The sequence below is a fragment of the Procambarus clarkii genome, chromosome 51 (genome assembly GCF_040958095.1).
Source record: "Procambarus clarkii isolate CNS0578487 chromosome 51, FALCON_Pclarkii_2.0, whole genome shotgun sequence".
Taxonomy (NCBI): Eukaryota; Metazoa; Arthropoda; class Malacostraca; order Decapoda; family Cambaridae; genus Procambarus; species Procambarus clarkii.
The window spans coordinates 25,605,123-25,632,680 of record NC_091200.1 but is presented as its reverse complement, the minus strand read 5'-3'; the positions used below and the strand labels follow the sequence as shown (position 1 = coordinate 25,632,680).

The window sequence follows — 27,558 nt, the reverse complement described above, 5'->3', positions numbered from 1 at the left end:
ATGGGTCGAAGAGCTGCTAAGCATCAAAACCTTTGCAGATCATTTAAAGCCATGAAAAAATCTGTAAGTATTTCAAGCATTCTGTTATTTCTTCAATTAGAATTGTATTATTTTGTATTAATATCCATTCTGTTAGGTTTTAAATTGTCCCACAAATAAACCGATTTTAAGCCATTTGATAATTAATTAGTATTAACATTTTCAATTTTGGTGAATACTGTACTTATTGATGTTAATAATAAAGTAATGTGCATTATATATGTATTTTTGTGTTATTTTATATTTTTTTAATTTCCATTAGTTATGTAATTATACTTTAATGATATAACTATCAGTAGGTCTCTTAAACTTGGTAAGAATGTAACACGGGTTTGGGTTCTCTCTCTTTACTTCTCTTATCTTCTTTACCCTCTACCCGTATTCTTACTTTTTATTCTCTACCAAGGGACTCCAAAACTTTTACCAAAGCCAACTCCACGCCACGTGGTCCTAAGACGATTGACCGACTTAGGATTCTACACCCAGTATGACGTGACCTAGGCTCTGAGCAAAACCCTAGAGTCGCCTCTACGCTGCCACCACCAGACCAGTAACACAAGAGCAATGATCGAGGTCTGGATCGATCACGCTAATTAATCAACCTTGGGGCTTGATCCCCACTATATACGATGACCTTGAGTGTGGAATAAATTACACGGTAATGATAATTCCGATTCGATGTTAGAATCGGCGCCCAATCCAACTTTACCTCGTGTGGACCACGTGACCAGGACAAGTTTACACATAAAACACATGGAAATAATGAAATGCAAAATTATTAACTTAATTTATTAAAAGAAAACTAAAACAAAATCTAAATATGTTCACTCCCTGTCACTTTAACACTCCCTACTTGACCTGAGTGGCAAATGACAAGACTATCCCTATAATTAACAATAGCAACTATACCTTGGGCGACCACAGCTCTAGATGTTGGGCTGGTCTTGGGGAGAGGTAAGATGGTTGGCCTCTTATCCCAGCTGCTCCCGTTTCCACACTGATTTCTTCCTTGTCTGGTCTACCCCAGACAGAACATTGTATCCTTCCGCCTAGTCAAAGTTCTACCAAGTTACTAGCAAGGTTTAAGTTATAACAATTAATCTCTGTTGTACTTAATTGATCCAGACTGCTTGAATTATTTTACTGAAATTAAATTTACACAAACGTCTAACGGCAGAGCTGTTCCCGATCCCCCAAAAATGGTTAATTGAACTTTGAGAAATAGTAGACCTGTCAACCCTGCTGACCTATGACCGCCGGTCACTCCGCTTTACAAGTTAGATCTGATTCGTGACGTCACTGATGGTGACTTAAACTCAATAATTAGAATACTCTTGATATTGTACCCAGTACTATTATACAATACAATTTTAATGCAAAATGAATAAAGGCTAATTTCTCTAAATTACTGAATACTATAGGATGGTTCATTATACAAAATTATGAACAAAGCGTTGGTTATTTCCACCGCGAATTCCCCTGGGGATCAGGTCCTCAGGTCACCATGCGGGCTCAGCTTCCCATCCTCTTTTGTCGATAAACCACTCTGGATAATTCTTACAACAGCCTAGTTTGTTACAACCCCCCCCCGCACAAGCACTTAGTAAACCTTGTTAATTTGTTAAAATTCACGAGGTTTAGTATCCAAACCCACAATTCAACTCATGCCACAAACAAAAGCTAACCTAACTAATAAAATTTGACAAATAATAGTCCAACATCATAATAAACATGTTCATATTTTTCTCAGCTGTCAACTGACAGCAATCCTCTAACATCAAGAAACATACATCCTATCCTTACTGACATAGCTAAATAACATGTCCCTACTCTACCATCAAAAACTAGCTATTAAACTCTCTTGGCTCTTCACTAGCCAAGTCCATGTGTCCTCTAGAGCCGGCCACACCGTGCTCAAACATTAAAGTTGTAACTTCAGACTGAACTTTCAGTCATCCGGGAGCGTACTACGGAACTATCAGGTTCACATCCGTGTACTAACCACTCCCCAATCAATGTCAACCTTGACATGTTAAGGAACACACCTAATGTTTATTACATGTATCTAAAAATATAAAAAAAAATCCTATACTATATCACAGGTTTCAGCTGACTGTACAGCCAAGTGTTCTCACTCACTAGAAGTGTCAATGTTTATATTGGTCCGCCTCTCCTGTGTTCAAACATTCTGAAAAAAATAGCACAACATAATTTTCCATAACCGTTTGTTCTGGGCTGAGACAATTACACAGGGGCTTCGATTTTGATTACTGACCAATTCATAGAGTAAAATTCATATTATACCAATTATTATTTTAAATCTGTTTTTCAACATTTATAAAGTATTTATTCTAAATCTGTTTTTCAACATTTAAACAAAAGTGTCCAGATGTTCTTTACACAGATGTTCAGAGCCAACTTTGTTGTTTGTATCAATTGTTCATATTGAGTAAACGAGAAAAAAAAATCGATGCTGCTGGATGCTGAATGTAGTCGCTGACGATGACGGTGTCGATCTTGCTTCTCCCCATGTGTTGACATCAATACCTGGTCCTCTTGTACTCCCATCCGGTACTCCTGAATGACGACAGAGTGTAGTAGAGCTGAGTGCCAAGTGACAGCTGTAGAATACTGTTACTTCGGCCATTAATCTTGCTCTCGACAGTCCACACGCCTTCATATCAATCACAGTTCACACGGCAGTCTTGATGTTAAACTTGTCGCAGATGACCACAGCAGAGCAGGACTGGATGTACCAACGGTGTCTCTTAGCAGGAGTCGTGTCAGAAGGTCGTAGAGGCGGGTTGCTTGTTTGCAGAACAGGTGAATCTCGTCTTCCATCATTGCTCACGTCATCTCAGGCGTTTCTTGATGTCACCAGGTTACTAGGCCGTAAACACCAACTGTGTATACCCTCGTACCGCCGACTTTAGGCCAAAGGAAACAATTTTGCGACCTTCTATTGGCGAGTCCCGGTACTCTGTAGGGAAACCGTGCCTTCCACCTGTGACCGCCTTACTTCCGCTTTCTTGTTACTTCAGATGACGTAATCATTAATCTTCCGGCGAAATTCTTGAGTACTGCTACGTGCTTTCCATTTCTTGACCTCTCCTCCAACACTGCTGGAATGGCTGCAGTCTTGATGACGCAGCAGGTGGGTAGTGGTGATCTCGAGACAGCTACCCCAGCGTTGTATGGCACCTCCGGTGACTGCTATAATGTGGACAGCTCGCTGGCCCTGACAACCTCGTTAGTGACGTGAGGCGTCGGCCGGGTGACTCTTGGACAGTCACTCATCCCCAAAGTAACTGATGTATGGGTTACTGGGTCTGGTGGGGGGAGGGCTTTGTGTAACGTGCCTCCCCCCTCGGTCTTTACAGACAAGGGTTCACGTGTGGCTGGAACAACTGGGTCGGTGTACCAATCAGACCTGGGAACAGACAGACACAACACAGCGGAAGCATAGATATACTCTGGGTTTGGTGGAGGTGGAACCCCAGAGCACGGTAAAAGTTGCTACCTGAGTTAAGTATAGACATAGTACACCTCATTGCCTTTACAGGAAAATCTAATGAATACTAAATTATACTAACCAAGGAAGTTACTTTACTGTATAGCGCGAGATCTCGTCACCATAGGGTGGCGAGACTGCACCTGACTACTGATGAGCGATGACAGAGGGTCATCCTCATCTTCTGACTCGTCGGTGAAGCCATGAGTCAGCACTGCTGAGTCAGGAACTAGACCCGCTGAAGGCAGTTCTAATTCCTCTCTAACATGATAATGTTTCAATTTATTTACATGAATTGTCCTTTCCACCTGGTCCTCGAACACTCCTTTTATAACAAGATTAACCGGCCCCGCCCTTTTAATTACTCTATATGGTCCTCGCCACCTCGGAGCTAGTTTCCTGCTCTGATTGGCGGGCGCAGCCTCATTCACTCTCAATACGAGGCTTCCTTCCTTCAACTCAAGAGGGCGCACTTTCTTGTCATAAAAATGAGCATACCGAGTCCGTGCCTTCTTGGACGCTTCAGCTGCAATATTCCATGCATTTCTCATTTTTCCAAGGACCTCTGAAGGATAGTCCTCCCCATATGCAACATTATGTCTGTTAAGCAGACCTGAGGGGAAATTGCATGAATTACCAGTAAACAAATGAAGTGGTTGGGTGTTAATTGATTGGTGGATGGCAGTATTCAAGGCGAACTGAACATAGGGTAGGTGTTCATCCCAGGTGTTTGCATCATGTTCAGCAAGGATTGCAAGCATATCCTTGACTGAACGATTAGTCCGTTCCGTCATTCCGTTTGCTTGTGGGTGGTAGGCCGTTGTAAAAGCCGAAGTTGTCTCTAAAATCTTACAAACTTCTCTAAATATATTCCCATTGAATTCTTGACCCCGGTCAGAGACTAAAACTTTAGGAGGTCCGAATACAGTAACGAACCTACGCAAGAACGCATCTGCAACCGTACGAGAATCCTTCTGAGGTAATGCAACTAGTGTAGTGTATCTAGACAGATGGTCAACTAGCACCAACACGTATCTGTTACCCGCATGACTGTGGTGTAAATCAATCAGATCGGCCCCCACACGATCTAACGGTTCACAAATTTCAGGAAATTCCTGAAGTGGGGCTTGTACCTTAAGGGTGCCTTTCCTCCTCTGGCAACGAGGGCACGACTTCACGAAATTGATTACCTCAGAAAGTAATCCTGGAAAATAAAATAGAGACTTTGCTTTTAAGTGCGTTTTAAAGACCCCCGGATGCCCTGCAATTTTTGAAGCATGCGCAAGCTTTAACGCTGATGACCGCAACGCGTCCGGAATAACTAGCTGAAATACTGCCCTATCATTCTGGCTATTAACATAATACAGGACGCCCTGTTTCATTTCAAAATCATGAATAGATAAATTCTTTTTCTTTTTCGGGTATTTTCCTCCCTCTAAATACTCAATAATCTCTTTCCATCTAGGCTCGCTCATCTGGTATTCTCTCATTTTATCTGATGGAATAGTTTCAATATTTTCATTAATCTGAACTGCCGCTATATTTCTACTTAGCGTATCTGGCACAACATGTGCTAGACCAGGCTTGTACAAGATCTGGAACGAGTGGGCCGAAAGTTCGTGAGACCAGCGTGACATTCGTGGGCATTTTGTTCGCTTCTTAAATATGTGTGTTAACGCTCGATGGTCTGTGTAGATTACAAAATGCCGCTGAAATAGGTAAGGCTCGAAATACCTAACTGATTCTACTACTGCCAGTGCCTCCCGATCCGTAGCTGAATAACGAACTTCAGGTCCTTTGACCTTCCTACTGAAATAGGCTACTGGATGGGGTAAATTATCAGCATCTCGCTGAATTAAGCACCCGCCAATAGCTATACCGCTGGCGTCAGTGTGCACTTCCCACTCTTTCTCAAAATCAGGAATAGCCAATACCGGTGTCGTGATTAGTTGGTCTTTCAGTTTGCGATAGGCCTCGTCATGTTCAGATTTCCACACAAACTTCGCATTTTTCTTTGTCAGATCAGTCAGGGGTGCTGAAATGCCAGCGAAACCTTCAATGTGACGACGAAAATATCCGGCCGCCCCCAAAAACCTACGCACGTCCTTTGCTGTCCTTGGAGTAGGCATGTCAGCAATGGCGCGGCAAGAATCTGGGTCAGGTCGGATACCGTCTGGGCACACCTGGAACCCCAGAAATTTGAATTTCTGAGCCGCCAGGGTGCACTTCTGAACATTCAGCCTGAAACCTGCCTGATCTAACAACTTCAAAGTCTCTGTCAAGTCCTGTAGGTGTTCCTCAAACGTCCTGGAATATATCACAACATCATCCAGGTACGCTAAAGAATGCCTACCCAGTACCGGACTAAGGATAAAGTTGATGGCCCTCTGAAACGACGAAGGCGCTGTCTTCAAACCAAACGGCATCCTACGGAATTGATAAGTGTGCCTACCATCCGAGAATGCTGTTTTTTCCCTATCCAGTTCTGCCACCGGAATCGCCCAATACGCCGATTTTGCGTCAAGAGTTGAGAAATACTTAGCAGCACCAAATTGATCTATTATCTCCTGTATTCGGGGCAACGGATACACATCACCCTTAGTTAGTTCGTTCACCTTCCGGTAGTCAACACAGAAACGATAACTACCGTCCGGTTTCCGAACTAGCACAAAAGGAGAGAGCCACGGTGACGTACTAGGCTCTATCACGCCCTGTCTCAACATTTTCTGGCACTCCTCCCTGATAATGTTCTTTGCCTGTTCCGGCAACCTCCACTGTCTTGTGTACACAGGCAAATGGTCACCAGTTGGAATGGTGTGCTCGATCTTATCAAGGAGACCAATCTGGTCATCCTCTGTCGCAAACAATTTCGGGAATTTTCGTAAAACTCCTCTCAGTGCCTTCCTATCCGCCTGTGCAACATGTTGCAAATCAAGTGCTGAAATTAATTTTTCCACTTCCTCTACATTCTGTGCAACATTTCTCGTCTCGTATTGTACTTTGGATGGTGTTTTAGTGTTCAACATATTCAGTGCACTACATTGTGCAGTGACGGCTGGCGTCTCAGCTGACTCATGGTGAAAGATTTCTGTGTCCTCCACCATGGTTCCCTGAGATACCCTATCACCTGCCCTGAAGCGAAAAGTCTTATGTGAAAGATTGACAACTGGAATGAGTGCACCTTTATCGAGCACTACAACTAAGTGATGAGGAATTAATAAACTATCACATCTCCCAGCCACCTGAAGGGTGGTACCTGGTTGTATGTGACGTCCCACGGCTACTTTAATAAATTTAACAGAATGTGGTGGGCAACTCTGTTTAGTCAATGCATGCAATGCGCATGACCTCTTAACTGTGTCTGGAAGAGACTTAAAAATCAATTTTGGAGAGTGCGCATTATATTTCAGGTTCCTCTTAATTGAAGCTACAACTGGGGGATGGTCGATCATCTCCACTGGGTAGGAAGTCTGTCCCAACTGCAACCTGCAGTTCCTAGCCCCTTTTTGAGCAGACAAGGAATAATTAAATCGCGACAGAAAATCAGTTCCCATTAAGATGTGACCAGGAAAATCAAGGTTCTCTACGATCGTACATGTGTGAGGCTGCAATTCCCCATCAATCTCAAAATTAACTGTACCTTGACCTACGATCTCAATCTTTTCCCCATTGACTGCTGTTAATGTCTTTGCGCAACGTTGAAGACGTGTATACTTAAAATTGCTGAAGGCTGACTTTTTAATTACCGTCGCCTGGCTTCCTGTATCAACAAAAGCTGTCAATCTCACACCTTCCACTTTCACCTCAACAGTAGGCCTACCATCACTAGGAGCCTGCTTTCATGCTTTCGTAGGAGTGACTTCGCAATCCCTCTGTATATGCCCGCGCTTCCAGCTGGAGTAGCACCTCCGCGGATCTCTGTTGGTACCCCGCGCAGGGTGGCTCGAACTTGCAGCTGAGGGCTGCTTCCCGCCTGATGAACCCGCGCCACAGTTCCTCGGCTTGGCTCCCTCGCCTTTACTTAACGCCTCTCCGTATGGCGACAACTGAGTGCCCGGCGTCTCCGTGCGCATCTGCCTGTCTAAGGCTGTGGCGGCCTGGGGTTGGGGTTGAGGTATGGTGTGGGTGGCCTGGGGTTGGGGTGTGGATGGAGGTTGGGGTTGAGGTATGGTGTGGGTGGCCTCGGGTTGGGGTGTGGATTGAGGTTGGGGTTGAGGTATGGTGTGGGTGACCTCAGGCTGGGGTGTGGATTGAGGTTGGGGTGGGTATGGGGTGGCCTGGGGCTGGAATGGGTATGGGTATGGGGTGGCCTGGGGTTGGAATGGGTATGGGTATGGGGTGGCCTGGGGTTGGAATGGGTATGGGTATGGGGTGGCCTGGGGTAGGAATGGGTATGGAGTGGCCTGGGGTTGGAATGGGTATGGAGTGGCCTGGGGTTGGGGGAAGGGTTGGTATGGGAACTGAGGATGGGGTTGGTATGGGCATTGAGGATGGGGTTGGTATGGGAATTGAGGATGGGGTTGGGGTTGTTGTAGTGACGGGTGAGGTGTACCTAGGTGGTCCCCAGTGGTGTCGGAAGAGGTGCTGTCCTCTACACTTCCACTCCCACTGGTCCCCACTGACTGGTCATTATCTGGGTTTAACATTTTCTGTGATTCCTGGTGTGCCACGTCTCTTCTAAACTACCCTTTAGTACACCATCGACCCGGACTCACTACAACCGTGATCTTACACAAATAAAAAAAATCACAACTCTCTTCTAAGAGAAAACTACTAAATTCCCAAAATAGGAAATACAACAATTAATCGAGAGATTCGCTGAAGTGAATCCAATGAATGAGTGTCTGCCCCGCACTCGTGTCTGACCGTGAAATATCCCGCAGTTCTATTGCTGAAACCTAAGTCCTTTACGTTAAAATATTAAAGAATCTAATTTATATAAAACAATTTAAATGATAACGCAACTAACGCGCAGCACTCGTGATGGATTAATAAAGAATATTTACTGTACTCGAATACTAAACGCACTTGAAGTGAGCAGCGTGGCCACTGATGACTGATGGAGCGGGACCAGCTGCGCTGAAAAAACTAAGTCCCGCGCTTTTTCGCTTAAACGCTGAAAAATCAAAATTTTTGTTCTGAAGGAAAATAACTAGTTTTACGTTAATAAACCGCTCTAGCGATTAATATAGACACCCAGGACCTATATATGCTTACCAAAAATTGAATTTTTATCAAAAACTGCGTTTTTACTCAATTGCTGGACTCAGCCAATTTTTCCGACTCCGAGGGAAAAATATTCTATCACCCCAAATACCACAAAACTCTTTTAATTCACAAAAATTTGGGTTTCTCGTTCCCAGATATAAATACGTTATTATTTACTACTGACGTTGTATGCAGAACAATACTGACACTTCGGGCGGTTTCAACACTCACTAATTCGAATTTTCGTCAAAATCAGAGTTTTTCACCTCAAATGGACTCTGACAAAATTACGACACGATTTTCTCGAAAAATAACTAAATTCGGCAAAAATGTAATTATTACTGTTTAATGCTTTACGAACAGAATTACGTCCCTTGCGCGCACTAGAGAGTAATACTGACCCCAGAATATACACGAAACATGAAAATTAGAATTTCCGCCAAAAAGTCAGATTCTAGCCCAAGCTGGACTTAGAAAATTTTCCACCTACGTTTCTACTGAAAACAGAATTCTAAGTCTACAAACACAATTTTACCGTCTTACTGGTAAAAACTAGAAAATATCACTTGCATCGACTGAGGAATCCTAATGATACCCAGATCATACACGTGACCCACGAATAAAAATTAATTACAGTTAACGACTTTCCGACATTGACTTAGCCGAAAACTTATCCCAAAATACTTAGAAATATTCCATGGACAAATAACATTTACACGCAACTTACTATCCCTTAAACTCCTTCACTTATCAATCGTGACCAACATATAGCCCTAAGTCCAGAGGGTTAACTACGCTACAGAACCAACACCTCTGACTTAGACTAATACAACAGGGAATAGCAAAACTTAATGTACGCACTTAGCCTAATATGCAAGAAAATGCTAAACACTTTGATACAAAAAATTTTAACCGGGGATTGAATGTAAGTGAAAAAAAATTATTCTCTAGAACAACGAAAATAAACGGAAATTACTTTATAAATTGAAGTATACTTAATTCAAAAATGTACTCGACTTAATCTTATAATTGCTCCTACCGGCTCGCCGTACCACACCTAGCCTAGGGGCCACACCGTCTAGGTTCCAACAGAGCGACACGCAGCTTTCAGCAACAATTATGACTAGGGACGACTCAACCTCCACTAAGTGTGCGATCACTTAGTTGTTGAATCGCTGCTAGGTAGGTTACTAGTCCGTCCCTCGGAGGCCGCAACGCCCTTCACGGATTACGTTTTTCCTAGCGTTTTGGGTCGTCTAATAACGCCCTCGGACTATCTACTGGCGTCCCACAGATATATCCGCCCCCGACAGCCCTCAAGGAACTGCTGTTGAGAGTATGGTGGCTCCCAGCACCTCTGAATTAATTGCAATGGGTCGAGTATGGTACCCAGTCCAATCAACTCAGAGCGGTCTCCTTTTCAATAAATCTATTTTAACAGCCTAATCTTACTAACTAAACCTTAATCATATCAGCCCGCATGACCCAAGATTCGCCAATCCCCACTCAAACGCACTGTTGTGGGGCGCACTGCTAATCCTGGCCCGCGGCTGTCTCCTTAGCATCCGCGCACGTGTTCGAACGGCTAGACGCGTGAGCCTTTCAACAATTTCAAACAAAATTGTTGAAACCACCGCTGTGCACCATTGTAACACGGGTTTGGGTTCTCTCTCTTTACTTCTCTTATCTTCTTTACCCTCTACCCGTATTCTTACTTTTTATTCTCTACCAAGGGACTCCAAAACTTTTACCAAAGCCAACTCCACGCCACGTGGTCCTAAGACGATTGACCGACTTAGGATTCTACACCCAGTATGACGTGACCTAGGCTCTGAGCAAAACCCTAGAGTCGCCTCTACGCTGCCGCCACCAGACCAGTAACACAAGAGCAATGATCGAGGTCTGGATCGATCACGCTAATTAATCAACCTTGGGGCTTGATCCCCACTATATACGATGACCTTGAGTGTGGAATAAATTACACGGTAATGATAATTCCGATTCGATGTTAGAATCGGCGCCCAATCCAACTTTACCTCGTGTGGACCACGTGACCAGGACAAGTTTACACATAAAACACATGGAAATAATGAAATGCAAAATTATTAACTTAATTTATTAAAAGAAAACTAAAACAAAATCTAAATATGTTCACTCCCTGTCACTTTAACACTCCCTACTTGACCTGAGTGGCAAATGACAAGACTATCCCTATAATTAACAATAGCAACTATACCTTGGGCGACCACAGCTCTAGATGTTGGGCTGGTCTTGGGGAGAGGTAAGATGGTTGGCCTCTTATCCCAGCTGCTCCCGTTTCCACACTGATTTCTTCCTTGTCTGGTCTACCCCAGACAGAACATTGTATCCTTCCGCCTAGTCAAAGTTCTACCAAGTTACTAGCAAGGTTTAAGTTATAACAATTAATCTCTGTTGTACTTAATTGATCCAGACTGCTTGAATTATTTTACTGAAATTAAATTTACACAAACATCTAACGGCAGAGCTGTTCCCGATCCCCCAAAAATGGTTAATTGAACTTTGAGAAATAGTAGACCTGTCAACCCTGCTGACCTATGACCGCCGGTCACTCCGCTTTACAAGTTAGATCTGATTCGTGACGTCACTGATGGTGACTTAAACTCAATAATTAGAATACTCTTGATATTGTACCCAGTACTATTATACAATACAATTTTAATGCAAAATGAATAAAGGCTAATTTCTCTAAATTACTGAATACTATAGGATGGTTCATTATACAAAATTATGAACAAAGCGTTGGTTATTTCCACCGCGAATTCCCCTGGGGGTCAGGTCCTCAGGTCACCATGCGGGCTCAGCTTCCCATCCTCTTTTGTCGATAAACCACTCTGGATAATTCTTACAACAGCCTAGTTTGTTACAAGAAAAGTACATCTTAAGCTACTTCGGTACTTCTGCACTTTTGCAGATGTACCCAATGCTGTATGAGGGAGGGATGCTGTCTGTTTCAGAAGCTTATGGTTATCCCATCTTATATTCTGTAATCATAAAATTAATCTCTTTTTTATATAATTGAAGCCATATCTCTTGAACACTGTGTTCAAATTAACACTAAAAATATTTTAGTTATATTTGTAAATATTTTGTTGTATTGCAGGTCTCTTAGCTACAAGGTGGTGGTTATCAAGTTGCTGTCATCTATTTTAAGGTCGGCAATAGAAATACCACAAAGGGCATGCTACCAGGAAGTGGTCTGTCAAGCAAAAATGTTAATAATCTCACCGAATTGTTTTATCTTGGTAATTATTATTATTATTATTTTGCATAAGCTAACAATGAAAATCATAAACACCTGCATGTTCCTTTGTGTTGGCAATAATGAAAAGCATTTACATAGTACAATAGTTTAGTTCATATATTATGCATCCCATATCTATGTTGTTAGCGGTAGTGGAAATGGTTGCAGAGGTACATAATTAATTGGCTCCGGGACTGAACCAAGCAATTCATTTTAGCTAAGCAAGTTTCAATCTTGATGACCTAATTACATAATTCCATGCACATCACCACATTGACAATGGGCTCGAGACCGACCATGAGTACAGATTTTAAATTAAGCAACTGACATGTGTGGAGAGCTAGTGTCACAATTGATATGTTTATCTTGCACACTGCCTCCATCCAGTGGACAGCGGTGGATAGGTTATCATCACTTAGTTACTACATACAGTTAGCAAACTGGTGATATTTGACCAAGATTTCTGGCAGCAGATCATTTTGAATGAAATATTTACTCATATCTTGAACATTTGTTATAGAATTATCCGAATTCACATATATTTTTTCACTCCATCACATAGTGGAGGAGGGTGTGCAAATAATTTTGGCACACTTTACTTTGCATCAGGTCTATATCAGCAGATAATGAGACTTCCTTTACATATGGGTACCAAAATTCCCATAATGACATAGTTCCTCATTGCTGCCAAATTTCACATTACAGTGTTTCTTTCAATTAAAGTTTTTTGGAGCACATATTTTGCAATGATGATACCATATTAATTTTATGCATGTTTCTTTATTTTCAGCATACTGTACATGCAGGACAATGGATCAAGTGTCAACAAGATACCAACAAATAATATAGATGCCCAAGAAGATATCAACATCAGTGAGGCAAAAGAAAAGAATGGGGAGCAAGAGCTTAAGTTAAAGAAAATGAAGAAAAAACGAAGACTGTCTGAAGATTCAACTATTAAAGGTAATCAAAACTCATTCTTCGTTTTTTAAATTCAAAGCAAAACTTGTATATATTTTAGACAAGTTTTTAGGTTCCACAATTACATTACTGATTTGTTGTATAAAGTAGTTGTATTTTATACAGCAGATGAGTCACAATAATGTTGCTGAAGAATGTTGTCCTAACCACAAACAAAAAGATGAAAATACAAAGACGTTTCGGTCCGTTCTGGACCACTATTAATTCAATTGTTAGTTGTATTATACTTGACTGCTAATATAGTTAATTTCATGTATTCCAGTTCACAGTAATATTAAAATTAACATCAGAGCCTGACAGCTCAGTGGACATTGCTCTGGGTTTGTAATCCTAAGGGTCAAGGTTCTATCCCTATTAGATGCTGAAACAAATGGGCAGTTTCTTTTGCCCTGATGCACCTATTCACCTAACAGTAAATAGGTACTTGGGAGTTAGACAGCTGATAAGGGCTGCTTACTGGGAATGTTAGTGTTAAAATTAGGATTAAGGACTTGCCCAAAAAGCTATGCATGCTAGTGTCTGTTCAAGAATGTAAGAAATCTTTTATAAATATATAAATACATACACATATATATATGTCGTACCTAGTAGCCAGAACTCACTTCTTGCCCTACTATGCAATCGCCGATTGGCCTAATAGGCCGAGTGATTTACTTTATTTTCAATAAATTGGTTCCAATTAGTTCATTTGAATTATTATTATTATTATATTATATTAGGAACATAAATTAATGACTTAGTTGTGTGAGTATAGGTTACGTTTAGATAGGTTAGGTAAGGTTGGTTAGGTTCGGTCATATATCTACGTTAGTTTTAACTCAAATTTCAACAAATTAACTTATAAATAATGAAATGGAATGATTTATCATTTCATAAGAAAAAAATTAGAAAAATACATAAATTCAGGAAAAATTGGCTTATTAGGCAAATCTAGCCTTGCATAGTAGGCCGAGAATGACGTTCTGGCTACTAGGTAGAACATATATATATATATATATATATATATATATATTTTGGTAGCAGTCTTTCCTGTAGACATATATTATTAAATATGACCGAAAAAGTAAGATTAATAATTCTAACACGAATTTTCTCAATCTTTCGTACATTACGCTTCACTGTTGGAGGTAAATAAAAAATCACTTCTCCAAAATTCATTTTTATTTCTAGTCTGACGCGACACGGGCGCGTTTCGTAAAACTTATTACATTTTCAAAGACTTCACAAATACACAACTGATTAGAACTTACGTCTCTCTGCTATTATATCTACATTTGAGTGAGGTGGGAAGGGTGATGTGGCATTATCAACACAAGACAGAACAGGAGGGGATATTAATAGGGTATTAAAAGTATCAACACAAGACAGAACAGAAACAATGGGTATTGAATAGAAGTGTTTGTAGAAAGCCTATTGGTCCATATTTCTTGATGCTTCTATATTGGAGCGGAGTCTTGAGGTGGGTAGAATATAGTTGTGCAATAATTGGCTGTTGATTGCTGGTGTTGACTTCTTGATGTGTAGTGCCTCGCAAACGTCAAGCCGCCTGCTATCGCTGTATCTATCGATGATTTCTGTGTTGTTTACTAGGATTTCTCTGGCGATGGTTTGGTTATGGGAAGAGATTATATGTTCCTTAATGGAGCCCTGTTGCTTATGCATCGTTAAACGCCTAGAAAGAGATGTTGTTGTCTTGCCTATATACTGGGTTTTTTGGAGCTTACAGTCCCCAAGTGGGCATTTGAAGGTATAGACGACGTTAGTCTCTTTTAAAGCGTTCTGTTTTGTGTCTGGAGAGTTTCTCATGAGTAGGCTGGCCGTTTTTCTGGTTTTATAGTAAAATATAAAACCAGAAAATTTACTATAAAACCAGAAAAACGGCCAGCCTACTCATGAGAAACTCTCCAGACACAAAACAGAACGCTTTAAAAGAGACTAACGTCGTCTATGCCTTCAAATGCCCACTTGGGGACTGTAAGCTCCCAAAAAACCAGTATATAGGCAAGACAACAACATCTCTTTCTAGGCGTTTAACGATGCATAAGCAACAGGGCTCCATTAAGGAACATATAATCTCTTCCCATAACCAAACCATCGCCAGAGAAATCCTAGTAAACAACACAGAAATCATCGATAGATACAGCGATAGCAGGCGGCTTGACGTTTGCGAGGCACTACACGTCAAGAAGTCAACACCAGCAATCAACAGCCAATTATTGCACAACTATATTCTACCCACCTCAAGACTCCGCTCCAATATAGAAGCATCAAGAAATATGGACCAATAGGCTTTCTACAAACACTTCTATTCAATACCCATTGTTTCTGTTCTGTCTTGTGTTGATACTTTTAATACCCTATTAATATCCCCTCCTGTTCTGTCTTGTGTTGATAATGCCACATCACCCTTCCCACCTCACTCAAATGTTGATATAATAGCAGAGAGACGTAAGTTCTAATCAGTTGTGTATTTGTGAAGTCTTTGAAAATGTAATAAGTTTTACGAAACGCGCCCGTGTCGCGTCAGACTAGAAATAAAAATGAATTTTGGAGAAGTGATTTTTGATTTACCTCCAACAGTGAAGCGTAATGTACGAAAGATTGAGAAAATTCGTGTTAGAATTATTAATCTTACTTTTTCGGTCATATTTAATATATATATATATATATATATATATATATATATATATATATATATATATATGTCGTACCTAGTAGCCAGAACGCACTTCTCAGCCTACTATGCAAGGCCTGATTTGCCAAATAAGCCTAGTTTTCATGAATTAATGTTTTGTCGGCTACCTAACCTACCTAACCTAACCTAACCTAACTTTTTCGGCTACCTAACCTAACCTAACCTACAAAGATAGGTTAGGTTAGGTTAGGTAGGGTTAGTTAGGTTCGGTCATATATCTACGTTAATTTTAACTTCAATAAAAAAAAATTGACCTCATACATAATGAAATGGGTAGCTTTATCATTTCATAAGAAAAAAAATAGAGAAAATATATTAATTCAGGAAAACTTGGCTTATTAGGAAAATCGGGCCTTGCATAGTAGGCTGAGAAGTGCATTCTGGCTATTAGGTACGACATATATATATATATATATATATATATATGTCGTACCTAGTAGCCAGAACGCACTTCTCAGCCTACTATGCAAGGCCAAATTTGCCTAATAAGCCAAGTTTTCATGAATTAATTGTTTTTCGACTACCTAACCTACCTAACCTAATCTAACCTAACTTTTTCGGCTACCTAACCTAACCTAACCTATAAAGATAGGTTAGGTTAGGTTAGGTAGGGTTGGTTAGGTTCGGTCATATATCTATGTTAATTTTAACTCCAATACAAAAGAATTGACCTCATTCATAATGAAATGGGTAGCTTTATCATTTCATAAGAAAAAAATTAGAGAAAATTTATTAATTCAGGAAAACTTTGCTTATTAAGCAAATTTGGTCTTGCATAGTAGGCTGAGAAGTGCGTTCTGGCTACTAGGTACGACATATATATATATATATATATATATATATATATATATATATATATATATATATATATATGCCGTACCTAGTAGCCAGAACGCACTTCTCAGCCTACTATGCAAGGCCCGATTTGCCTAATAAGCCAAGTTTTCACGAATTAATGTTTTTACGACTACCTAACCTAACTTTTTCTGCTACCTAACCTAACCTAACCTATAAAGATAGGTTAGGTTAGGTTAGGTAGGGTTGGTTAGGTTCGGTCATATATCTACGTTAATTTTAACTCCAATAACAAAAAATTGACCTCATACATAATGAAATGGGTAGCTTTATCATTTCATAAGAAAAAAATTATGGAAAATATATTAATTCAGGAAAACTTGGCTTATTAGGCAAATCTGGCCTTGCATAGTAGGCTGAGAAGTGCGTTCTGGCTACTAGGTACGACATATATATATATATATATATATATATGTATATATATATATATATATATATATATATATATATATATATATATATATATATATATGTATATATATATATATATATATATATATATATATATATATATATATATATATATATATATATATATATATATATATATATATTATATATATATATATATATATATATATATATATATATATATATATATATATATATATATATATATATATATATGTCGTACCTAGTAGCCAGAACTCACTTCTGAGCCTACTATGCAAGGCCCGATTTGCCTAATGAGACAAGTTTTCATGAATTAATTGCTTTTCGACTACCTAACCTACCTAACCTAACCTAACCTAACTTTTTCGGCTACCTAACCTAACCTAACCTATAAAGATAGGTTAGGTTAGGTTAGGTAGGGTTGGTTAGGTTCGGTCATATATCTACGTTAATTTTGACTCCAATAAAAAAAAATTGACCTCTTACATAATGAAATAGGTTGCTTTATCATTGCATAAGAAAAAAATTAGAGAAAATATATTAATTCATGAAAACTTGGCTTATTAGGCAAATTGGGCCTTGCATTGTAGGCTGAAAAGTGAGTTCTGGCTACTAGGTACGACATATATATATATATATATATATATATATATATATACATATATATCGTACCTAGTAGCCAGAACGCACTTCTCAGCCTACTATGCAAGGCCCGATTTGCCTAATAAGCCAAGTTTTCCTGAATTAATATATTTTCTCTATTTTTTTTCTTATGCAATGATAAAGCTACCCATTTCATTATGTATGAGGTCAACTTTTTTTTATTGGAGTTAAAATTAACGTAGATATATGACCGAACCTAACCAACCCTACCTAACCTAATCTAACCTATCTTTATAGGTTAGGTTAGGTTAGGTAGCCGAAAAAGTTAGGTAAGGTTAGGTTAGGTAGGTTAGGTAGTCGAAAAACAATTAATTCATGAAAACTTGGCTTCTTTGGCAAATCGGGCCTTGCATAGTAGGCCGAGAAGTGCATTCTGGCTACTAGGTACGACATATATATATATATATATATATATATATATATATATATGTCGTACCTAGTAGCCAGAACTCACTTTTTGGCCTACTATTCAAGGCCCGATTTGCCTAATAAGCCAAGTTTTCATGAATTAATTGTTTTTCGACTACCTAACCTACCTAACCTAACCTAACCTAACTTTTTCGGCTACCTAACCAAACCTAACCTATAAAGATAGGTTAGGTTAGGTTAGGTAGGGTTGGTTAGGTTCGGTCATATATCTACGTTAATTTTAACTCCAATAAAAAAAAATTGACCTCATACATAATGAAATGGGTAGCTTTATCATTTCATAAGAAAAAAATTAGAAAAAAATATATTAATTCAGGAAAACTTGGCTTATTAGGCAAATCGGGCCTTGAATAGTAGGCCAAAAAGTGAGTTCTGGCTACTAGGTACGACATATATATATATATATATATATATATATATATATATATATATATATATATATATATATATGTCGTACCTAGTAGCCAGAACGCACTTCTCTGCCTACTTTGCAAGGCCCGATTTGCCTAATAAGCCAAGTTTTCATGAATTAATTATTTTTCGACTACCTAACCTACCTAACCTAACCTAACGTAACTTTTTCGGCTACCTAACCTAACCTAACCTATAAAGATATGTTAGGTTAGGTTAGGTAGGGTTGGTTAGGTTCGGTCATATATCTACGTTAATTTTAACTCCAATTAAAAAAAATTGACCGCATACGTAAAGAAATGGGTAGCTTTATCATTTCATAAGAAAAAAGTTAGAGAAAATATATTAATTCAGGAAAACTTGGCTTATTAGGCAAATCGGGCCTTGCATAGTAGGCTGAGAAGTGTGTTCTGGCTACTAGGTACGACATATATATATATATATATATATATATATATATATACATATGTCGTACCTAGTAGCCAGAACTCACTTTTTGGCCTACTATTCAAGGCCCGATTTGCCTAATAAGCCAAGTTTTCCTGAATTAATATATTTTTTCTAATTTTTTTCTTATGAAATGATAAAGCTACCCATTTCATTATGTATGAGGTCAATTTTTTTTTATTGGAGTTAAAATTAACGTATATATATGACCGAACTTAACCAACCCTACCTAACCTAACCTAACCTATCTTTATAGGTTAGGTTTGGTTAGGTAGCCGAAAAAGTTAGGTTAGGTTAGGTTAGGTAGGTTAGGTAGTCGAAAAACAATTAATTCATGAAAACTTGGCTTATTAGGCAAATCGGGCCTTGCATAGTAGGCTGAGAAGTACGTTCTGGCTACTAGGTACGACATATATATATATATATATATATATATATATATATATATATATATATATATATATATATATATATATATATATATATATATAAAATCCAACCTGAAGTTCATGCCTTCTTTACCCAACAAAGTCTCATCCGTTTATCAAAAAATTTTTAAATATATTTTCATATATTGATTTATTGGGGTTCTATTACATGGCAGGAAGAATTTCAGATCCGGGTTAACATTAAGAAATATTTTTTTGTACATTTATGTAGAACAATTTCTTTAGTATTTTACCATCCATGTATTTAAAAGCAATTCTGAAGTTAGAAAGTGCAGCATAGGCTCCTCGCACAACATTCCTTATGTGGTCCTCAGTGATACTTTTCTATCTAGAACCATCCCTAGATCTCATTTTTTTATCATAATTTTTTAAGGATTTCTCACATAATTTATAGGTTGTGTGGGGTCTATGTTCTCCTACTCCACATTCCATAACATGACATTTATTCACATTAAATTCCATTTGCCAAGGTGTGCTCCATACACTTATTTTGTCCAGGTCATCTTGAAGGGCATGCCAATCATCTAAGTTTCTTGTTCTTCCTATTATCTTAGCATCATCAGCAAACATGTTCATATAATTCTGTATTTCATCTGGTAGATTGTTTATGTAGACAATGAACTTCCTCCGTGCAAGATCTGAGCCTTGTGGTACTCCACTTGTAACATTTCTCCATTCTGATACATTGCCTCTGATTACTGCCCTCATTTTCCTATAAGTCAGAAAAGTTTTCATCCATGTTAGAAGCTTACCTGTCACCCCTCCAATATTTTCCAGTTTCCGGAACAACCTCTTTATGTGTAACTCTATCAAAAGCGTTTTTTTGGTCCAGATAGATGCAGTCAACCCAACCATCTCTTTCCTGTAAAATTTCTGTTGCTCGATCATAGAAACTGAGTAAATTCGATACACCGGATCTTCTAGATCAAAAACCATACTGTCTGTCTGATATTATATCATTTCTCTTCCAGTGTTCTACCCATTTAGTTTTTGTTATTTTTTCCAATATATTGACTATTACACTTGTCAATGATACTGGTCTATAATTGAGTGGGCTTCTCTGCTGTCACTTTTGTAGAGTTGAAGTATTGTGTTTGTGTGTGTAGCATGTGCATTAATTCAAGTAGAGAGGCTGTGTGTTATCTGTAGCTGCAGCTGTAGAGAAACACAATTTTTGTTTAATGAGGATATATATTTTATTCAGGTTTTCCTTTTTTCAGTTCACATTCAGGAAAATCAAAATAAGAAGATCAGGGAAGCAAAAGACAAAAATGTAGAGCAAGAGGATAAGTCCTTGAAAAAAATGAAGAAACACCGACTTTCTAAAGATACAACTGTGACAGGTAATCAAAACTCAATCTTCGATTTCTAAGCAAAACTTGTACTCACCTAGTTGTGTTTGCAGGGGTTGAGGATTGGCTCTATGGTCCCGTGTTTCAACTGTCAATCAACTGGTGTATATATTCTTGGGCCATTCCTCCAGTTTGTCCAGTTTTAGTTATAAATTTTAAAGATTTAAAAATTGTAAAGTAATATAAACTTAATGGTAATTTAAGAAATGAAAACTTATGGGAACTTAAAGTAAAAATGAACTAGAATAATTAATAACAATGGATGACCAATAAAAGTCAAAAAGCAATTATGAAATCTATAAAATGAATAGCTTACTTACTATAATATAATAAGTACACTATAGTTTAATATTAAAGTTACACTAAAACACTAAAACAAAATGAGGTAGATTAAATTGAGATACACTCAGGTACACTGGATGATAAAGTTTATACTAGAGGACACAGGCAAAGCCAGTGTACTATGGAACAAGGAAGTAAAAAAAGAAAAAAAAGAGACAATAATAAAGAAGACCCAATTTTTTTTTTTTTTAAAGTTAAAACCTTTTGGAAGGAAAGGCACAACTAAAGTACACATTGGTAGTTAAATGAGGTTATAATTTGAACTATGGTTATTCAGCAGCTATCCCACAGTCATTCAGGAGAATTGAGGTGAGCTTCAGTTGTTATAAAATAGGTTTTTCCAGTGTCAGTCCCCCTAGCTATAATTGTATGGTCTCCCACAAAACAATGTTTAATTACAGGGGAATTTTTCCAGAAACCCCACAGTTTAAATAAGAGATTTTGTCTGAACCTGGTCAGACATTTATTCACATAAACATTCGATTTACTAGAGACTGCAGATTTGAAAAGGTCTGACTTGCGGAAGCAGCTATCTAGTTTAACTCAAATTCTCCTGTTATTTATACCCTCCTGTTGATTTGATACCCACTCTATAAGCTGATTTGATGTCACTAGTTTTGATTGAATATTTTGATCGTATCTTGGATATTTTGATCTTTGGGGAATATATTTCAATATTTGGATCATACCATGGATCATTTGGTCTTGGGGGAAAGATCATCATGCATTCATTCATTAATTCATGATGGTCTTGGGAGAAGTTTGTGAATGAATGAATGGAGGTTTTGCGGAGGCTTCAAGTGTGCTTTTTGGACCTGGCGAGTCTTTGGTTCCTGTCCCATCTCAAGAATATCTGATCATATATTCAAAGCTCTTTTTTGTTATTTGGCAGTCTACCTGCTGTCAACTATTTGTTGTGATGTGTTTTGTTAATATATATTTTGTTTAGAATATACTGTATGGAAACCAGGGATACAAATATTGTATAGCTACAAATATAAAAAAAAAAAAATAAATATAAAGTACTTGTTATATATTCTCAAATAATTATTATATAAGTGTGCAGTAAATTGATGTGTGCTGTATTTGCAGAGCATCAAATCATGTAGATGGTAGGGCAAGTACCTTGAGGTGCTTCCGGGGCTTAGCGTCCCCACGGCTCGGTTGTCGACCAGGCCTCCTGGTTGCTGGACTGATCAACCAGGCTGTTGGATGCGGCTGCTCGCAGCCTGATGTATGAGTCAGAGACTGGTTGATCAGGTATCCTTTGGAGGTGCTTATCCAGTTCTCTTGAACACTCTGAGGGGTTTGCCAGTTATGCCCCTTATGTGTAGCGGAAGCGTGTTGAACAGTCTCAGGCCTCTGATGTTGATAGAGTTCTCTCTCAGAGTACCTGTTGCACTTCTGCTTTTCAATGGGGGTATTCTGCACATCCTGCCATGTCTTCAGGTCTCATGTGATGTTATTTCTGTGTGCAGGTTTGGGACCAGCCCCTCTAATATTTTCCACGTATAAATTATTATGTATCTCTCCCGCCTGCGCTCAAGGGAGTACAGATTTAGGCTCTTTAGTCGGTCCCAATAGTTTAGGTGTTTTACTTTTTTTTACTGAGTAATAATTTTTACTGATGGTTTACTGAGTGGATTCTACCAGTAAAGGTTCTCTGCACGCTCTTCAGGTCAGCAATTTCTCCAGCTTTGAAAGGGGCTGTCATTGTGCAGCAGTACTCCACTCTAGAGAGCACAAGCGTTTTGAAAAGTATCATCATCGGTATAGGATCTCTAGTGTGAAAAGTTCTTGTTATCCAACCTGTCATTTTTCTTCCAGTTGTGACGGCTACTTTATTATGTTCTCTAAAGGTAAAGTCTTCAGACATGAGTACACCCAGATCCTTTACATTGCCTTTTCGTTCTATGTTATGATTTGCCCGAGTTTCTTACGTGGTTGCCGTTTTTGTATTTTCATTTTGTCCATAGCGCATGAGCTGGAACTAATCTTCGTTAAACACCATATTATTTTCTGTAGCCCCTAGAAAGACCTGATCTACATCTGATTGGAGGTTTGCTGTGTCCTCTATGTTGCCTACTCTCATGAAGATCCTAGTGTCATCTGCAAAGGATGATACAGTGCTATAGGTTGTGTTCTTGTCTATGTCCGATATGAGGATGAGAAAAAGTACTGGAGCAAACACAGTACCCTGGGGGACTGAGCTCTTCACGGTTGATGGGCTGGATTTTATTCTCTTGACTATTACACATTGGGTTCTGTTAGTCAGGAAATTGTAGATCCATCTGCCTATTTTTCCGGTAATTCCTTTTGAACGCATTTTATGTGCAATAACACCATGGTCATTTATCAAAAGCTTTTGCGAAATCTTTGTAAATTACATCAGCATTTTGTTTGTCTTCCATAGCATCTAATGCCATATCATAGTGGTCCAGCAACTGCGACAGGCAAGAGCACCCTGTTCTGAAACCATGTTGTCCAGGGTTATGCAGATGCTGTGATTCCATGTATTTTGTGATCTTACTTGTTAGCACTCTCTCAAAAAATTTTATGATGTGCGATGTTAGTGCTATCGGTCTAATTTTTTGCCTGTGCCTTATTTCCTCCTTTATGAAGTGGTGCTATCTCTGCTGTTTTTAGTATATCAGGGATAACGCCAGTATCTAGGCTTTGTCTCCACATAATGTGGAGGGCCTGTGATATTGGTTTTTAACAGTTCTTGATGAATATGGAGTTCCAAGAATCCGGGCCTGGTGCAGAGTGCATAGGCATACTGTTTATGGCTTCTTCAAAATCCAGTGGGGATAGGGTGACGTCTGATATATGATTTGATGTTGGTATCATATCCATGAAAAACTCATTTTGGTTAGAAATCATTAGTGCGTTTAATGGCTCGCAGAAAACAGTCGTATTGCTTCCTCAGTAGCTCGCTCATTTCTTTGTTGTCATCGGTGAAAGTTCCATCTCCCTTTCGCAGGGGCCCGATTCTTGATGTGGTTTTTGATCTTGATTTTGCATAGGAGAAAAAATATTTCGGATTTCTCTCTATTTCACTGATGGCCTTTAGCTCTCTTTGCCTCTCATGGGTTTTGTATGATTCTTGTAGCTTGAGTTTAATTGTTTCTATTTCTCTACCTAACCTTCTTTGCCGTTCTTGAGATAGGGTGCGACTCTCAAGTTGTTCCGCGATTCGCTTTCTTTGCCTATATAGGGAACGACGTTCTCGTTCCAATCTGCATCTCTTCCTCTTTTTTCTTAGGGGTATGCGGTTTGAACATATTTTTAGTGCTACTGAGCTTATTTTTTCCAGGCACTGGTTCAAATTTGCATTTTCTAGCTGTTCTAACCAGTTTATTTCTGTGAAGTCCTTGTTAATTTGCTCCCAGTTTATCTGTTTATTATTGAAGTTGAATTTGCTGAAATCTCCTCCACCGGGAATCTGGACTGGTTTTGAAGGTCTATTCCCCATGGTTGTCATAACTTCAATTAAGTTGTGATCTGAGTAACAGGTATTTGTTATCATTATGTTCCTGATCAATTCATCATTATTAGTGAAAATGAGGTCCAGCGTGTTCTCCTTCCTAGTTGGTTCTACTATTTGCTGGTTTAAGGCAAACCTGTTGCACATCCGTAGCAGGTCATTTGCATGTGCCTGTTCATTTAGGCTACTTCCTGGTATTCTTTCTGATATTACTGTATTAGCCAGGTGCTTCCATTTCAGGTGCCGTAGGTTGAAGTCCCCAAGCAGGATGATGTTCGGAGCTGGATTAGTGAGGTTTTCCAAGCAGTGTTCTATTTTCATTAGTTGGTGTTTAAACTGTTGAGGATTTGCCTAAGGTGACTTATATACAAAGACAATAAGTACATTTAGGATCTCTATTTTGATTATCAGCACTTCCACCATATCATTTGAGGTGTTTAGCAGCTCAGTACAGATGAGTGTGTCTTTGATGTAGAGGCTGACCCCACCCTGAAGCCGGTGTTTCCTATCACATATGAAAAGATTGTACTCTGAGATCCATATTTCACCATCATGGTAGTCCTTTGTGTGGGTTTCTGTTAGGGCTGCAAACACTGCATTTGCCTCATGAAGGAGACCATCTATAAAGTGAACTTTGTTGGATTTGCATGTTTTTATACCCTGGATGTTGGCAAATATAAATGATGTTATCGTGTTAGTGAAAGTGCTGGATGCTTTACTTCGTTATAATATCTGAGGCTCTGGTAAGGAGGCCACTGTGTTTGCGTCCTCTCTAGCATTTGACCGAGTTGGTGGTAGAGTCTGGTCATTTTTAGCCATTCTTCTCCTCCTCCTCTTGCTAAAAAATTATCCCGGTCGATGGAGTAGTGGGTGTTTTCATAGTGGCAGTGTTGCTACCACGTGTCGCACTCTTAATTTGTTTTGTTCACTTGTTAGATTGCATTACTTGCATTTTCCCACTAGTTATCTTACAGTAGAGGTAATTACCTAAGTGTAATTTCCTAAGTGTAGTTACAGGATGAGAGCTACGCTCGTGGTGTCCCGTCTTTCCAGCACTCTTTGTCACATAACGCTTTGAAACTACTGACGGTCTTGGCCTCCACCACCTTCTCCCCTAACTTGTTCCAACCGTCTACCACTCTGTTTGCGTAAGTGAATTTTCTTATATTTCTTCGGCATCTGTGTTTAGCTAGTTTATATCTATGACCTCTTGTTCTTAACGTTCCAGGTCTCAAGAAATCTTCCCTATCGATTTTATCAATTCATGTTACTATTTTGTATGTAGTGATCATATCACCTCTTTTTCTTCTGTCTTCTAGTTTTGGCATATTTAATGCCTCTAACCTCTGCTCGTAGCTCTTGCTCTTCAGTTCTGGGAGCCACTTAGTAGCATGTCTTTGCACCTTTTCCAGTTTGTTGATGTGCTTCTTATGATATGGGCACCACACAACTGCTGCATATTCTAGCTTGGTCTAACAAAGGTCGTGAACAATTTCTTTAGTATATCGCCATCCATGTATTTAAAAGCAATTCTCATGTTAGAAAGCGTGGCATAGGCTCCTCGCACAATATTCTTTATGTGGTCCTCAGGTGATAGTTTTCTATCTAGAACCACCCCTAGATCTCTTTCTTTATCAGAATTCTTTAAAGATTTCTCACATAATATATAGGTTGTGTGGGGTCTATGTTCTCCTATTCCACATTCCATAACATGGCATTTATTAACAAAAAAATTCCATTTGCCAAGTGGCGCTCCATGTACTTATTTTGTCCAGGTCTTCTTGAAGGGCATGACAATCATCTAAGTTTCTTATCCTTCCTATTATCTTAGCATCATCAGCAAACATGTTCATATAATTCTGTATACCAACTGGTAGATCATTTATGTAGATAATAAACATCACTGGTGCAAGAACTGAACCCTGTGTTACTCCACTTGTGACATTTCTCCAGTCCGATACATTGCCTCTGATCACAGCACTCATTTTTCTATCAGTCAGAAAATTTTTCATCCATGTTAGAAGCGTGCCTGTCACTCCTCCAATATTTTCCAGTTTCCAGAACAACCTCTTATGTGGAACTCTATCTAGTGTCTGTGTCTAGTTTGGTGTCTAGAGGTGTCTAGTTTCTGTGTCTGGGCACTAGTTACCTGAGTACATTACACCTGCTTGATGGGGTTCTGGGAGTTCTTCTACTTCCCAAGCCCGGCCCAAGGCCAGGCTCAACTTGTGAGTGTTTTGTCCACCAGGCTGTTGCTTGCGAGCGGCCCGCAGGACCACATACCCACCACAGCTCGGCTGATCTCGAACTTCTCTTAGAAAACAGTCCAGTTTTCTCTTGAAGATGTCCACGGTTGTTCCGGCAATATTTCTTATAGTCGCTGGGAGGACGTTGAACAACCGCGGACCTCTGATGTTTATACAGTGCTCTGATTGTGCCTATGGCACCTCTACACTATTTGGAAGAATACACACACAGTGGGTACTGGGGTGGGCCTACCTCCAAATGGCAACTTGGTAAAAGTAAACCAATTTTAACTCAAATAATCTATGCTAGGATTCTTGGAAACCATTGTGACACCACAATTGCCCTTCTTGGTCTCTGTCTACCGATTGTTGTAATGCCTGGTGGCCTCTGTCTACAGACTACTATGGTTCCAAATTTCTGTGATTTTGGTGTTTTGTTTTTTGCAAGAAATATATATTTATTATATATGTTATGTTTTCCACATTTTCAGCACATCAGTGTCTACTTACTGCTGAAGCAAGTACCTTCATCAGGGTTCCCAAAGATCATATCTTAGAAGGGTCGAAGACGTCCATTATTTTGAAGCCATCAAATAGAAAAGAAGAAAGAAATAATTTGAAGATAGTCAAGAAGGAAGATGAATCTGTTGGAAAAGGGCAAGTCATGATGGTTCAGAAGAAAATAACGCACTATTTGTCTGATAGCAGATAATAAACTATTTTTTGATAATGTAATTGAGTCAGAGGTGACTCCCATCAATCTTACT

The 27,558-nt window shown here is 39.1% G+C and overlaps 1 protein-coding gene across 1 annotated transcript; it reads left to right on the top strand.

The window, feature by feature from the left end:
• LOC123750886 (glutamic acid-rich protein-like) lies at nucleotides 1-27,558 on the top strand. Its single transcript, XM_069303839.1, has 6 exons — nucleotides 1-63; nucleotides 11,652-11,725; nucleotides 11,901-11,951; nucleotides 12,832-13,004; nucleotides 20,585-20,707; nucleotides 27,283-27,558. Exons 1-6 carry the CDS (start codon nucleotides 1-3, stop codon nucleotides 27,501-27,503), a joined length of 705 nt encoding a protein of 234 aa, XP_069159940.1. The 3' UTR covers nucleotides 27,504-27,558.

Bases quoted from the DNA above. Each gene is read 5' to 3' on its own strand.
- LOC123750886 (XM_069303839.1), top strand. From the start codon at position 1: ATGGGTCGAAGAGCTGCTAAGCATCAAAACCTTTGCAGATCATTTAAA. The intron at 11,726-11,900 runs GTATGAGGGAGG...GTTGTATTGCAG, and splicing joins TTGCAGATGTACCCAATGCT to GTCTCTTAGCTACAAGGTGG. The intron at 20,708-27,282 runs GTAATCAAAACT...CCACATTTTCAG, and splicing joins TAAAGATACAACTGTGACAG to CACATCAGTGTCTACTTACT.